At 41.4% G+C, this 12746-nt stretch overlaps 1 protein-coding gene across 2 annotated transcripts in view; it reads left to right on the top strand.

Annotated features, from left to right (window-relative positions):
* Nucleotides 1-12746, top strand: part of KREMEN1 (kringle containing transmembrane protein 1) — a 73944-nt gene that overhangs the window by 45928 nt on the left and 15270 nt on the right. For both annotated transcript variants that reach the window (XM_047087936.1, XM_047087935.1), the window contains exon 5: nucleotides 8414-8567. In XM_047087936.1, coding sequence (XP_046943892.1) covers nucleotides 8414-8567 — 154 coding nt within the window. The remainder of the gene's footprint in view (nucleotides 1-8413; nucleotides 8568-12746) is intronic.

The raw sequence follows: 12746 nt of genomic DNA, 5'->3' as shown, positions 1-12746 counted from the left end.
CCTTGTGCCCTTGAATGTTATGAGCAGGGACATCTCTGGCTCCACGGGGGTTCTGGGAATAGGCCAAGGTAGTGGTTATTTCCTTGCTATGTTATGGGCCCTTGCCTGGACAAAATATTTTCTTTTCTTTCTGTCCTTTCCTCTATCTAAAATTCACTCCTTAGCTATTAAGGTTCAATAATGCTATTGTTTGCTATATCTTTCCTTCCTTCTTTCCTTTTTCTTTCTTTTCTTTTGTCATTCATTAATAATTCAGTGAAAAAGCCATTCATCAGGTCCAAGCAAGGAGAGTAGCCTGGCAAGGTCAGGGCTTTTGTGAGGCAGGTGGCTTAGAAAGGCAATTGGCCTAACATGATGGAGTGATTGGTTGCTTGCAAAAGGATTGAGCATACAAGTTAACATATTGAAGATAATGGGAGCCAGGTTCCTCACTATTGGCAAAGGGAGCCAGGGAAAACCAAAATAAAGCCTAGACTGTCAGATGGGGATTGAAGTTATTAGTATATATTTTATGGTTTTGATATATATAGAGAGAGCTATGGAAATAAATATAAACATGTTAGTAGGTCTGTGTGTGTATGTATATACATATATATTCCTTATCTCTGTCCACTGAGAGGACCTCAAACAGTGACACAGTGATAGTACAGAGCACACTTAGTCCTCAGATCTTGGTTTCTAGATATTGTTCTCCATTACATCAAAACTAGGACTCCTTGGGGTGCCTGGGTGCCTCAGTCAGTTAAGCGTCTGACTCTTGATTTTGGCTCAGGTCATGATCCCAGGGTCATCAGATCGAGCCCCATGTCAGGCTCTGTGCTGAGCATGGAACCTGCTTAAGATTCTTTATTGCTCTCTCTCTCTCTCTCTCTCTCTCTCTCTCTCCCTCTCTCCCTCTCCCTCTCCCTCTCCCTCTCCCTCTCCCTCTCCCTCTCCCTCTCCCTCTCCCCCTCCCTCTAAACAACAACAACAACAAAACAAAAAATAAATTAAAAAAAGAATTAGGGTTGCTTGGAGAAAATTGCTAATTCTAGAGCTGATCCTGAGAAAGTGCAAGAGGGGTCTGAAGCATGTTGTACAAGAAAGTAAGGAGGGGCCCCTGGGTGGCTCAGTTGGTTTAAGCGTCCAAATTCAGCTCAGATCATGATCTCATGGTTCATGAGTTCAAGTCCCACCTTGGGCCCTCTGCTGTCAGTGCAGAGCCCACTTCAGATCCTCAGTCCACCTCTCTCTCTCTGCCCCTCCACTGCTCTCTCTCTCTCTCTCTCTCAAAAATAAACATAAAAGAAAAAAAAAAGTAAGGAGTTATAGGGCTAGTCAAAAGGTCACAGAAACCAACTGGAAGGGTCTCCATGGTCCAAATCTAACATACATTGAGCTTCAAAACAAATAATTATAATAATAAATATACCTCATGGAATAAAATAAGAATCCACAAATCCACACTGATATACATAAGTAAACAAATGAGGAGAAGAAAGGCATTTTCTTATAGGAGAATGGCAGCTAAGAAATGTAGATTATATGACAGAATTAGAAAATTCTCCATTTGGCAACCGTCATAGTAATAATTAATTCAGAGAACAAATATCAGAGTTTGCAGATATCCCATGACTTTATCTACTACTGGGTGAAAGTTGCATGAGGAACAGGGTATTTACATAGCCTCAAAGATTGCCCCACGAAATACTCTAAAGGGAAAACAAGTAATTCTGCTGTGCAGAGAACTGGCATATACTCCTTACTCAAGTGATCAAAGTTAGTATCACCAGTTATAGGGAAACTAAACATTCTATCCCACCTGACCTATCAAGAGCATAACATCAAGAGCATTGGTTATATTTCTGCCCAAAATTCATAATATGAATCTAATCATGATGAAACGTTAGGCAAATCTGAAACAAGGGACATTCTGCAAGGTGACTAGCCTCTATTCTTCAAAACTGTCAAAGTCACAACGGTCAAAAAAGGACTGACAAACTGTTCTTAATGGGAGCATTAAACTAAAGAGACCTGACAACTAAGTACCTCTGAGATCCTGGATTAGATCCTTTTCTACAAAGGATATGATTCAGGCAGTTGCCGACTTGAATGTAGATTTCTAAGTAAAAGTGATAAGGAAGTTCTTTGTATTATTATTATAACTTTTCTGTAGGTTTGAAACTATTCCAGAATAAAAATACAGCCAAAGTACTTGAGAAAACACAACACCCATTAATGATAAAAGTCATCAGCAAACTAGGAATAGAATGGTACTTCCTCAACTGATTAAGAGCAGCTATCGAGAAATCTATAGCTAACATTATATTCAGTGGTGAAAGGTTTATTAAGTGCTTTCTACTTAATAAAATCAGGAAAAAATAGCGATGCCCATACTCACCTATTTTTTTTTTGTTTTTCTTTTTTCTTTTTTAATGCTTATTTATTTTTGAGAGAGCACAAGAGCACAGGGGAGGGGCAGAAAAGGAGTGCGGGGACAGAGGATCCAAAGTGGTCTCTGTGCTGACAGCAGAGAACCCAATGCAGGGCTTGAACTCATGAACCATGAGATCATGACCTGACCTGAAGTCAGACGCTTAACTGAGCCACCCAGGTGCCCACCCCCCATACATCTTCTTTTTAACACAGTACTGGAGATCCTTGCCAATGAAATAAAGCAAGAAAAAGAAAAGGCATGTAGGTTGGAAAGGAGGAAATAATTTTTTTTTAATTTATGGACAACATGATCATGTATGTAGACAATTATACATAAGAGCTATTACAAATAATAAGTAAAGTTATCCAGATTGCACATTACAAGGCCATATACAAAATTCAGTTGCATTTCTATGTACCAGCAGTGAACAATTGGAAAATAAAAATTTTAAATTCCATTTACAATAGCATAAATAACTTCAGAATTAACAAATGATATTAAAGACCTATATACCAAATACTACATAATATTGCAAGAGTAAATTAAAGAAGACATAAATAAATATAAATACAGACATTGTTCATGGATTAGAAGACTCAATATTGTTAAAATGTCAATTTTTCCCAGATCTATAGATTCAATGCAATCCCAATCAAAATCATAGTGGGTTTTTTTTGTTTGTTTTTTTGTTTTTTAGGAGCGCCTGGGTGGCTCAGTTGGTTAAGCGTCCAACTTTGGCTCAGGTCATGATCTCACAGTTTGTGAGTTCAAGCCCCACATCAGGCTCTGTGCTGACAGCTCAGAGCCTGGAGCCTGCTTTGGATTCTGTGTCTCCCTCTCTCTCTGCCCCTCCTGCTTGCACTCTGTCTGTCTGTCTCTCTCTCTCAAAAATAAATAAACATTAAAAAAAATTAAAATTATAGTTTTGTTTTTTTTTTTTAATTTTTTTTTTCAACGTTTATTTATTTTTTGGGACAGAGAGAGACAGAGCATGAACGGGGGAGGGGCAGAGAGAGAGGGAGACACAGAATCGGAAACATGCTCCAGGTTCTGAGCCATCAGCCCAGAGCCCGACGCGGGGCTCAAACTCACGGACCGCGAGATCGTGACCTGGCTGAAGTCGGACGCTTAACCGACTGCGCCACCCAGGCGCCCCAAAATTATAGTTTTTTTTAATTTGTTAAGCTGATCTTAAAATTACATGGAAAGGCAGAGTACATAGAATAACTAAAATACTTTTTAAAAAGGTCAACTTTTAAGGCCTAATCCTGCCTGATCTTAAGACTTTCTAAAAAGCTATAGTAATGAAGAGAGTAGTATTGGCATGAGAATAGTTATATAGATCAGGAGTTAGCAGACAGTGGTATGTAGACCAAATTCTACTACCTACCTACTTTTGTAAATAAAGTTTAATGAAACATAGCCACGCCCATTGTCTATGCCTGTTTTCATGCTACAATAGCGAAGTTAAGTAGTTGAGAAAAAACTGTATGGCCCTCAAAGCCAGAAATGTTTACTATCTGACTTTTTATGAAAGAAAAAGGTTTTCAACTCCTGCTATAGGTATCAGTGAAACCAAATAGAGTCCAGAAATAGACTTGCACTTACATGAACAGTTGATTTTCAACAGAGATAAAGGATAGTCTTTCAACAAATAGTTCTGGAGGGGTGCCTGGGTGGCTCAGTCGGTTAAGCATCTGACTCTTGATTTCGGCTCAGATCATGACCTCACCATTGTGAGACTGAGCCTCATGTCGGGCTCTGCCCTGGGCATGGAGACTGCTTAAGATTCTCTCTCTCTCTCTCTCTCTCTCTCTCTCTCTCTCTGCCCCTCCCCCACTTGCATGCATCTGCTGTCTTGCTCTCAAAAAAAAAAAAAATAGTTCTGGAGAAAAACAGGAGCTCTTCATGAAGAAAAATGAACCTCTATGTTCAGATCATACCGAAGACCAAAGTTAACTTTAAATTATACTACTGAGAAAAGAGCTATGGTACTAGCATAAGGTTGGATATATAGACCAATGGAATTGAAGTTAAAGTCCAGAAATAAGCCCACACATTTATTTATGGTCAGTTGAGTTTTTAAAGGGTGCCAAGATCATTCAATGGGAAAGAATAATCTTGTCAACACATAGTGTTGGGACAACTGGATAGCCACATGGAAAAGAATGAACCTCACTCTCTATATAAAAATTAACTAAAAATGAGCCAAAGACCTAAATGTAAGTAGATCTAGCTTTAGAAGGAGCTCTTGGGGTGTCTGGGTGACTTAGTCAGTTGAGCGTCCAACTTGATTTTGGCTTAGGTCATGTCATGATCTCAGGGTCATGGGATCGAGCCCTGCGTCAGGCTGCACTGGACGTAGAGCCTATTTGGGATTCTCTCTTTCTCGTTCTGCTCCTCTCCCCTGCTCACGCTCTCTCTCTCTAATTAAAAAATAAATAAAAAATAATAGAAGGAACTCTTAGAAGGAAACATAAGTATAAATATTCATGACTTTAGTATTAGGCAATGGTTTTTTTTTTTTTTTTTTTTTTTTTTTAAAGTTTTTTTTTTTTTCAACATTTATTTATTTTTGGGACAGAGAGAGACAGAGCATGAACGGGGGAGGGGCAGAGAGAGAGGGAGACACAGAATCGGAAACAGGCTCCAGGCTCTGAGCCATCAGCCCAGAGCCCGACGCGGGGCTCGAACTCACGGACCGCGAGATCGTGACCTGGCTGAAGTCGGACGCTTAACCGACTGCGCCACCCAGGCGCCCCGGCAATGGTTTTTTAGTTATGATAACAAAAGCACAGGCAACCAAAGAAAAAGTAAATTGGACTTCATCAAAATTTACAACTTTTGTGTGTCAGGAACACTACTGACACTATTAAGAAAATGAAAAAACAACTTACAGAATGGGAGAAAATATTTGTGAATCATTTATCTGAATAAGGATTTAATGTCCAAAATATGTAAAGATCTCTAAGTTGACAATAAAAGGACAACTCAATTAAAAAATAGGCAAATGATTTAAATAGACATTTCTCTATAGAAGACATACAAATGGCCAAGAAGCACATGAAAATGTGCTCATATCATTAGTCTTTAGGGAAATGCAAATCAAAAGCATAATGAAATAATACATCACACAAGAAATAACCTTGAATGGTTGTAGTTAAAAAAAATTTTTTTGAGGACAAAAACAAGCACTGGTGAGGATGTAGAGAAATTGGAACCCTCATACATTGCTGGTGGAAATGTAAAATAGTACAGCTGCTATGGAAAACAGTTTGGCAGTTTCTCAAAAAGTTAAACATAACCTCATAACCCAGCAATTCCTCTCCTATACGTAAACCCAAGAGAATTGAAAACATAAGTTCACACAAAACCTTGTACATGAGTGTTCACAGCAGCATTATTATAAACTCAGTGTCCATTAACTGATGAACAGATGGATAAATTGTGGCATATCCATACTGCGGAATACTACTCAGCAACAAAAAGAAGATACAGTAAGATATACTGATACACACAACAATATGGATGAATTGCTAAAACGCTATGCTAATTAAGAGAAGTTAAACACAAAAGACTACATGCTCAACTCAAGACGGATCTTAGGCCTAATTAAAATGTAAAATGATAAAACTTGAGGAAACGAGGGGAGAAAATGTTCATGACCAGGGTTTACCTGGGTTTAGGCAGAAAGTTCTTAGGTGTGACAGCAAAAGCATGATCCATAAAAGAAAAAAATGGGTAAATTTTACTTTGGACTTCACTGAAATTAAAAATGTTTTGCTCTGTGAAAGACATTTTTAAAAGCATGAAAAGATAAGCCATAGCCTGGAAGAAAATATTTGCAAATCATATATACAGCAAAGGACTTATATGCAGAATGCATACACAAACTCTAAAAACTCATAGTAAAAAAAAAAACCCAATTTTTAAAAATGGTCAAAAGACTTGAACAGATACTTCACCAAAGACGATATAGAAATGGCAAATAAGGGGCGCCTGGGTGGTGCAGTCGGTTAAGCGTCCGACTTCAGCCAGGTCACGATCTCGCGGTCCGTGAGTTCGAGCCCCGCGTCGGGCTCTGGGCTGATGGCTCAGAGCCTGGAGCCTGTTTCCGATTCTGTGTCTCCCTCTCTCTGTTCCTCCCCCGTTCATGCTCTGTCTCTCTCTGTCCCAAAAACAAACGTTGAAAAAAAAAAATTAAAAAAAAAAAAAAAAGAAATGGCAAATAAGCACATGAAAAGACATTCAACACCATTAACCACTAGGGTAATGTGGAAGAAACCCACTACACATCTATTAGAATGGCTAAAATAAAATATACTGACAATAACATGTGTTGACAAGGATATGGGGTAACTAGGACTCATACATTGTTGTTGCAAATGTAAAATGATACAATCTCTCTGGAAAACATTTTGGTAGTTTCTTATAAACATACACTTACCATGTAACCCAGGATCCCTATTCCTAGGTATTTACTCTGGAGAAATGAAAGTTTACGCTCACATAAAACTATATACAAATGTTTATAGCAACTCAATCCATAATCATGAAAAACTAGAAACAACCCAGTGGATTAACAAACAGCAGTATATCTATGCACTGGACTACTTACTACTCAGCCATAAAAAGGAGTGAACTACTGATACATGTGTCAGTTTGGATGAATCTCAAAGACGTTGTGCTGAGTGGAAAGCCAGTCTCAAAAGGTTACATACTATATGATTCTATTTATGTGATATCTTAGTCCATTCTGGCTGCGGTACCAAACTTACCATAGACTGGGTAAACAAACATTTGTTTCTCATAGTTCTGGAGGCTAGAAGTAAAAGACCACGCTTGTTGGCAGATTTGGTGTTTGGTGAGATATTGTCTCCCGGTTCAGAGATGGCCGTCTTCTTGCTGTGTCTTCACATGGCAGAAGGGCCTTGGGAGCTCTGTGGCGTCTCTTTTATAAGAGCACTAATCCCATTCGTGAGGGTCTGTGCTCTCATGACCCAATCACCTACCAAAGGCCCTACCTCCAACTACTATCATAGCGGGAGTTAGGATTTCAACATATGACTTTTGGAGGGGCGTAAACATTCAGTCTTAGCGTGCAATATTCTTGAAAAAGCAAAACCATAATAACAGCAAACTCGTAGGTAGCTGCCAAGGTTCGTTTATAGGAAGGAGAACTATAAAGTGGCAGGTTCAGGATAGGAAAGTTATTGGGGGTGGTGTGCCTGTTCTGTATCCTGATTGTTGTGATTGCACAGATCTATACATGGGTTAAAATTTACAGAACTACATACCATATAAATAGTTTTACCATATGGTAATAAATAAAATGAAAAGTTTTAATGGGGCCTGTAATGACTTTGCGGGGGAGAGTAGTCAGAAAGCACCTACCACCTGGCACATAGTAAACATTCAATAAAATGTTTAGCTGTTATTTTTTTTTTTTTTATTTAAAAAAAAAATTTTTTTTTTCAACGTTTATTCATTTTTGGGACAGAGAGAGACAGAGCATGAACGGGGGAGGGGCAGAGAGAGAGGGAGACACAGCATCGGAAACAGGCTCCAGGCTCCGAGCCATCAGCCCAGAGCCCGACGCGGGGCTCAAACTCACGGACCGCGAGATCGTGACCTGGCTGAAGTCGGACGCTTAACCGACTGCGCCACCCAGGCGCCCCAGTGTGAGATCTTGACCTGAGCTGAAGTCGGACGCTTAACCGACTCAGCCACCCAGGCGCCCCTATTAGCTGTTATTATTAATGTTTCAAGTTTGTGGGATTCCCCACACACACTGGCCCTAAAACTCACTTAAAAACCGTAGAGATACAAGCATTAAAAGGGATGCTCGCCAAAGGGGAAACATAGTTGTATACAGTATGTAATGAGTACTGAGGGAATGGAGTGAGGGAGGAGCCAGAGGGTGAGGCTGGGGGCTCCTTCAGGCCGCCTGACACCCCAGACTGACATTTACCGAGTGCTGTTTCTCTGCTGTGGCAGTTTGCTGGGATGGAGTCAGGCTATGCTTGCTTCTGTGGAAACAATCCTGATTACTGGAAGTACGGGGAGGCAGCCAGCACCGAGTGCAACAGCGTCTGCTTCGGGGATCACACCCAGCCCTGTGGCGGTGATGGCAGGATCATCCTCTTTGATAGTGAGTATGCCCTGTGCCCGTTGCTGCCCAAGACACAGGAACCCTTGTGCCAGAGGAACCACCTGCCCAGCCTCCCTCCCTCCCTTCCATTCATTCATTTATTCATTCATATGGCAATACTTATTAAGCGCCTCCTGCAGGCCAGGCCCTGACCAGACCCTGGGGATATGACACTGACCAGGAAGACTCAGCCCCTGCCCTCTAGAAGGGAGGACAGACATTTAACAGTAATTAATTACGGTTGTGCCATGTGCTTGGAAGAGACGAGGCCTATCGTGGGGTACTTCGGCAACCTAGAAAAGATGACCTTTGCCACGTAATGTAGACACCGGTATAGCTGTTCAGTATCAGCCTTAAGGTCCTCTTATTTTAATTGTTTGGTTTCCAAGCCTTTTAATGTCTTCCTTGGCATTTGGGATCTTATTGTGATGCAGCCGAGAAGAGAACATATGCTTCAAGCTGTCTCTCCAGGGCTGATACTGAGTGTGCCCTGACCGGCCTCCTCTCTGACCCGCCACATCTGTGAGATGCTGGCTGGGGGTAGGGTGTGCTATGGATGGGGTATAGATCTGGGGCCTTGACCTCTCCTGCACCTTATTCTAACCTCTGGGCTACCTGATCCCTCATCACAACCCCCTGCATCCACTCGGTGGTAATGAGACTTTGTGAGAGCTAGAGTACCAATGTCGCTCCAGATTTTAAATGGTAGAAGGCAGACTGTCATAAGTGAAGCAGACAAAAGGAAAGGATTCAGGTCATTAAGATACACTATAGAGTCTATGGTGTCTTTGTTAGGCGTGAGGCTTGAGTGGATGTACTCCTACCATCTCAACCCGAAGAGCAACTCAGCTTTAAGCAGAAATGTCATGTGGTGTATTCGTTTCCTAGGGCTGCTATGACAAATGATCACAACTCAGGAGGATTCAAACAACAGAAATTTATTTTCTCATAGTTTGGGAGGCTAGAAGTTCAAAAGCAAGGTTTTGTCAGGGTCATGCTCCAGGGAAGACTTCCTTTGCCTCTTCCAAGCTTCTGGTCACTGTTGGCGGTCCTTGGCATTCCTTGGTTTGTAGCTGCATCACTGTAATCTCTACATCCTCCTTCACATGGCCATTTTCTCTCTGTCTGTCCGTGCCTCTCTGTCTCTCTGTATCTCCTCATAAGGGTGCTAGTCATTGGATTTAGGGCCCACTGTCATCTAGTGTGGCCTTATTTAACTTGATTACATATGTAGAGACCCTTTTTCCAAATGAGGGCACATTCATAGTTACCAGGCATGGTAGGACACAATCCAGCTACTACATATGGTGTATGTATGTACATATGGGGTGTAAAGCCACCCCAAGTTTATAACTGAGCCTTTCACAGGTTATAGCTTAGATATTGTCAGAAGTGTGTGCTTGGGCAGAGGACGAGAGAAGGATTGGCAAGCGGAACTCATGTGGTCAACTGTTGGTCTTTTTGGTTGAGTGTGCCTGCTGGAGACTGCCAGTGGCTCCCTATACCTCCTGTTAAGTCAAGAAAAATATGGGGCACCTGGGTGGCTCAGTGGGTTGAGTCCGACTGTGGCCCAGGTCATAATCTCACGATTCATGAGTTCAAGCCCTGCACTGGGCTCTCTGCTGTCAGCGCAGAGCCCATTTCAGATCCTCTGCCCCTCTCCCTCCCACTCTCTCTCTCTCAAAAGTAAACAAACAAACAAACAAACAAAAAAGACAAATACTCAGTTTAGTACCCCTGTTAAAGCTAAAGACTGAAACTTGGCTAATGTTAAAGAATGATTGGCAAATAATCTGTTCTGCACATCTATTTAGGTTTTCACTACCAAAGTCCATTATTATAAAATCCTCTGCTTTGACACCCTAGCCCAGGAGAGTATGCTTACTGAGCTTACAAATTGCCTGGTCTACTCTTAAGTGACAAAAGAAAGGAAATAAACACTGAGTACGTAGAGTGGGTGTTAAGGCTTTACATAAATTATAAATTTACATAAATTAGGTCCTTCTGGCAGCCGTCTAAGAAAGGCATTATTACCATCACTCTCTTTTTACAGAAGAGAGTTCTAGGACATGGAAAGGGTAAATATCTTGCCAGGACTTACACCACCAGCAAGCCATAGGATTACACAGTAAACAGAAAGAAAGCAGGGTATGTGGGTTTGCTACCTGTTTTTCTATTTTAAACAGAATATGGTGTTAATTTTTTTTTATTGGAGAATAGATGGTGGTGAGCATATGGAGAAATTGGAACACACATTCCTTGCTGGTGGAAATGTTAAATGGTGCAGCTGCTGTGGAAAACAGTCTGGCAGTTCCTCAAACGTGAAGCAGAATTACCTTATGACCCAGCAATTCCACTCCTACATATATACCCAAGGAAGTTGAAAACATATGTTCACACAAAAAGTACTCCCTGAGTGTTCATGGCAACACTGTTCACAATAGCCCCAAAGTGGCACCAACCCAAATGTCCATCAGCAGAAGAGTGGCTCAACAGAGTATGCTATAGCCACATAATGGAATATTATTCAGCCACAAAAAGGAATGAATTACTGATACGTGCTATACTGTGAATGAACCTTGAAAACATTGTGCTAAGTGAAAGAAACCGCACATGTTGGGCCACATATTTTATGATTCCACTTATAGGCAAATCCGTACAGACAGAAGACAGATTAGTGGTCACCAAGGGAGGAGAGGGGAGGGATGGGAAGTGACCACTTAGTGAATATAGGTTTTCTTGTCAGGGTGATGAAAAATGTTCTGGAATTAGATAATATCAGTGGCTGTACAATACTGTGAATATTATACCACTGAATTGTACACTTTAAAATTGTTTGGGGCGCCTGGGTGGCTCAGTCAGTTAAGTGTCCGACTTCAGCCCAGGTCATGATCTCACAGTTAGTGAGTTCGAGCCCCGTGTCAGGCTCTGTGCTGACAGCTCGGAGCCTGGAGCCTGCTTGGGATTCTGTGTCTCCCTCTCTCTGCTCCTCCCCCGCTCATGCTTGCACCCTGTCTCTGTCAAAAATAAACTTAAAAAAAAATTTTTTTTAATAAAATAAAATTGTTAAAATGGTGGATTATATATAAATTAAAAAACAGAATATTTTTACATGGTAATATTTCATTTCGCACATTTTGATTGGGTGTCTGCTGTGTGACAAATAGAATTACGTTTTCTTTAGTACAGTGCCTATACTGGACGTGTCAAATGGAAATAATGTGGCTTAAAGTCAGTCAGGTACCAAGTATCATCTTTGGTACTGGAAATATATCTGGGAGATAGAGCTGGGTCTCACACAAAGGTGCAGTGAGATGAATTAATTATAATGAAAATAATGGCTGTCTCTTGAGCACTCGCTGTGTGCCAGCCTTGATTCCAGGTTCTTTTGTTTATGTTATTTAACCCTCACACCAGCCCTGCCGATAAGGAAACTGTGGCTCAAAAGATAAAATAATTTGTCCAAGTGAATAAGAGCCAAATTCCGAACTCAAACCCAGGTTTGCCACAATTTTTATTTCTCTATTTGCAGCAACTAGAATCCCTTTTATTAACAACAATAAAATAGGTCATGATAGCAGATCCAGTTTAATGCTTTAAAAGCATGTGAATAGAGTGTGCCTGGTGGCTCTGATTATTGTCAAACCGGCCCCTTCTGCAGCCGTCCAGAAGCTGCCCTCTCTGGCTTCCATTGCTTCAGGGACTGACAGGGGTGGCCTTCTGAGAAGCTGCCTGCTCCAGTCTCCAGAGGCCCTGATGCGTGTTGACCGGCAGGGACCCCTGACCATAGCCAGCTCCAATAACTCCCACTCCTCAGCTCTGCAAAGAAAGGTACAAAATGCAGCCCTGTAGAAATAATCTCTGAAGTTTCCTTGCTAGAGGGGAAAGTGGTCTAAATAGCTCAAGTATTATCTCATAGAAGTCTTTATGATGCATTGGATAAAGCTGAGCATTTTGGAGATGGTGACTACAGACTGGCCCATAATTTGGGAGGACAAAGATGTCTCTTTAAAAAGATCGGAGGGGCGCCTGGGTGGCTCAGTCAGTTGAGAATCCGACTTTGGCACAGGTCATGATCTCACAGTCCGTGAGTTCGAGCCCCGCATCGGGCTCTGTGCTGACAGCTCGGAGCCTGGAGCCTGCTTTGGATTCTGTGTCTCCCTCTCTCTCTGCCCCTCC

The sequence above is a fragment of the Lynx rufus genome, unplaced genomic scaffold, assembly GCF_022079265.1.
Source record: "Lynx rufus isolate CCGP_SWC_20201006 ecotype Redwood Valley unplaced genomic scaffold, mLynRuf1.p SCAF_24, whole genome shotgun sequence".
NCBI classification, from domain to species: Eukaryota; Metazoa; Chordata; class Mammalia; order Carnivora; family Felidae; genus Lynx; species Lynx rufus.
The sequence above is the reverse complement of the archived record's forward strand: the minus strand, read 5'-3'. Positions and strand labels throughout refer to the sequence as shown.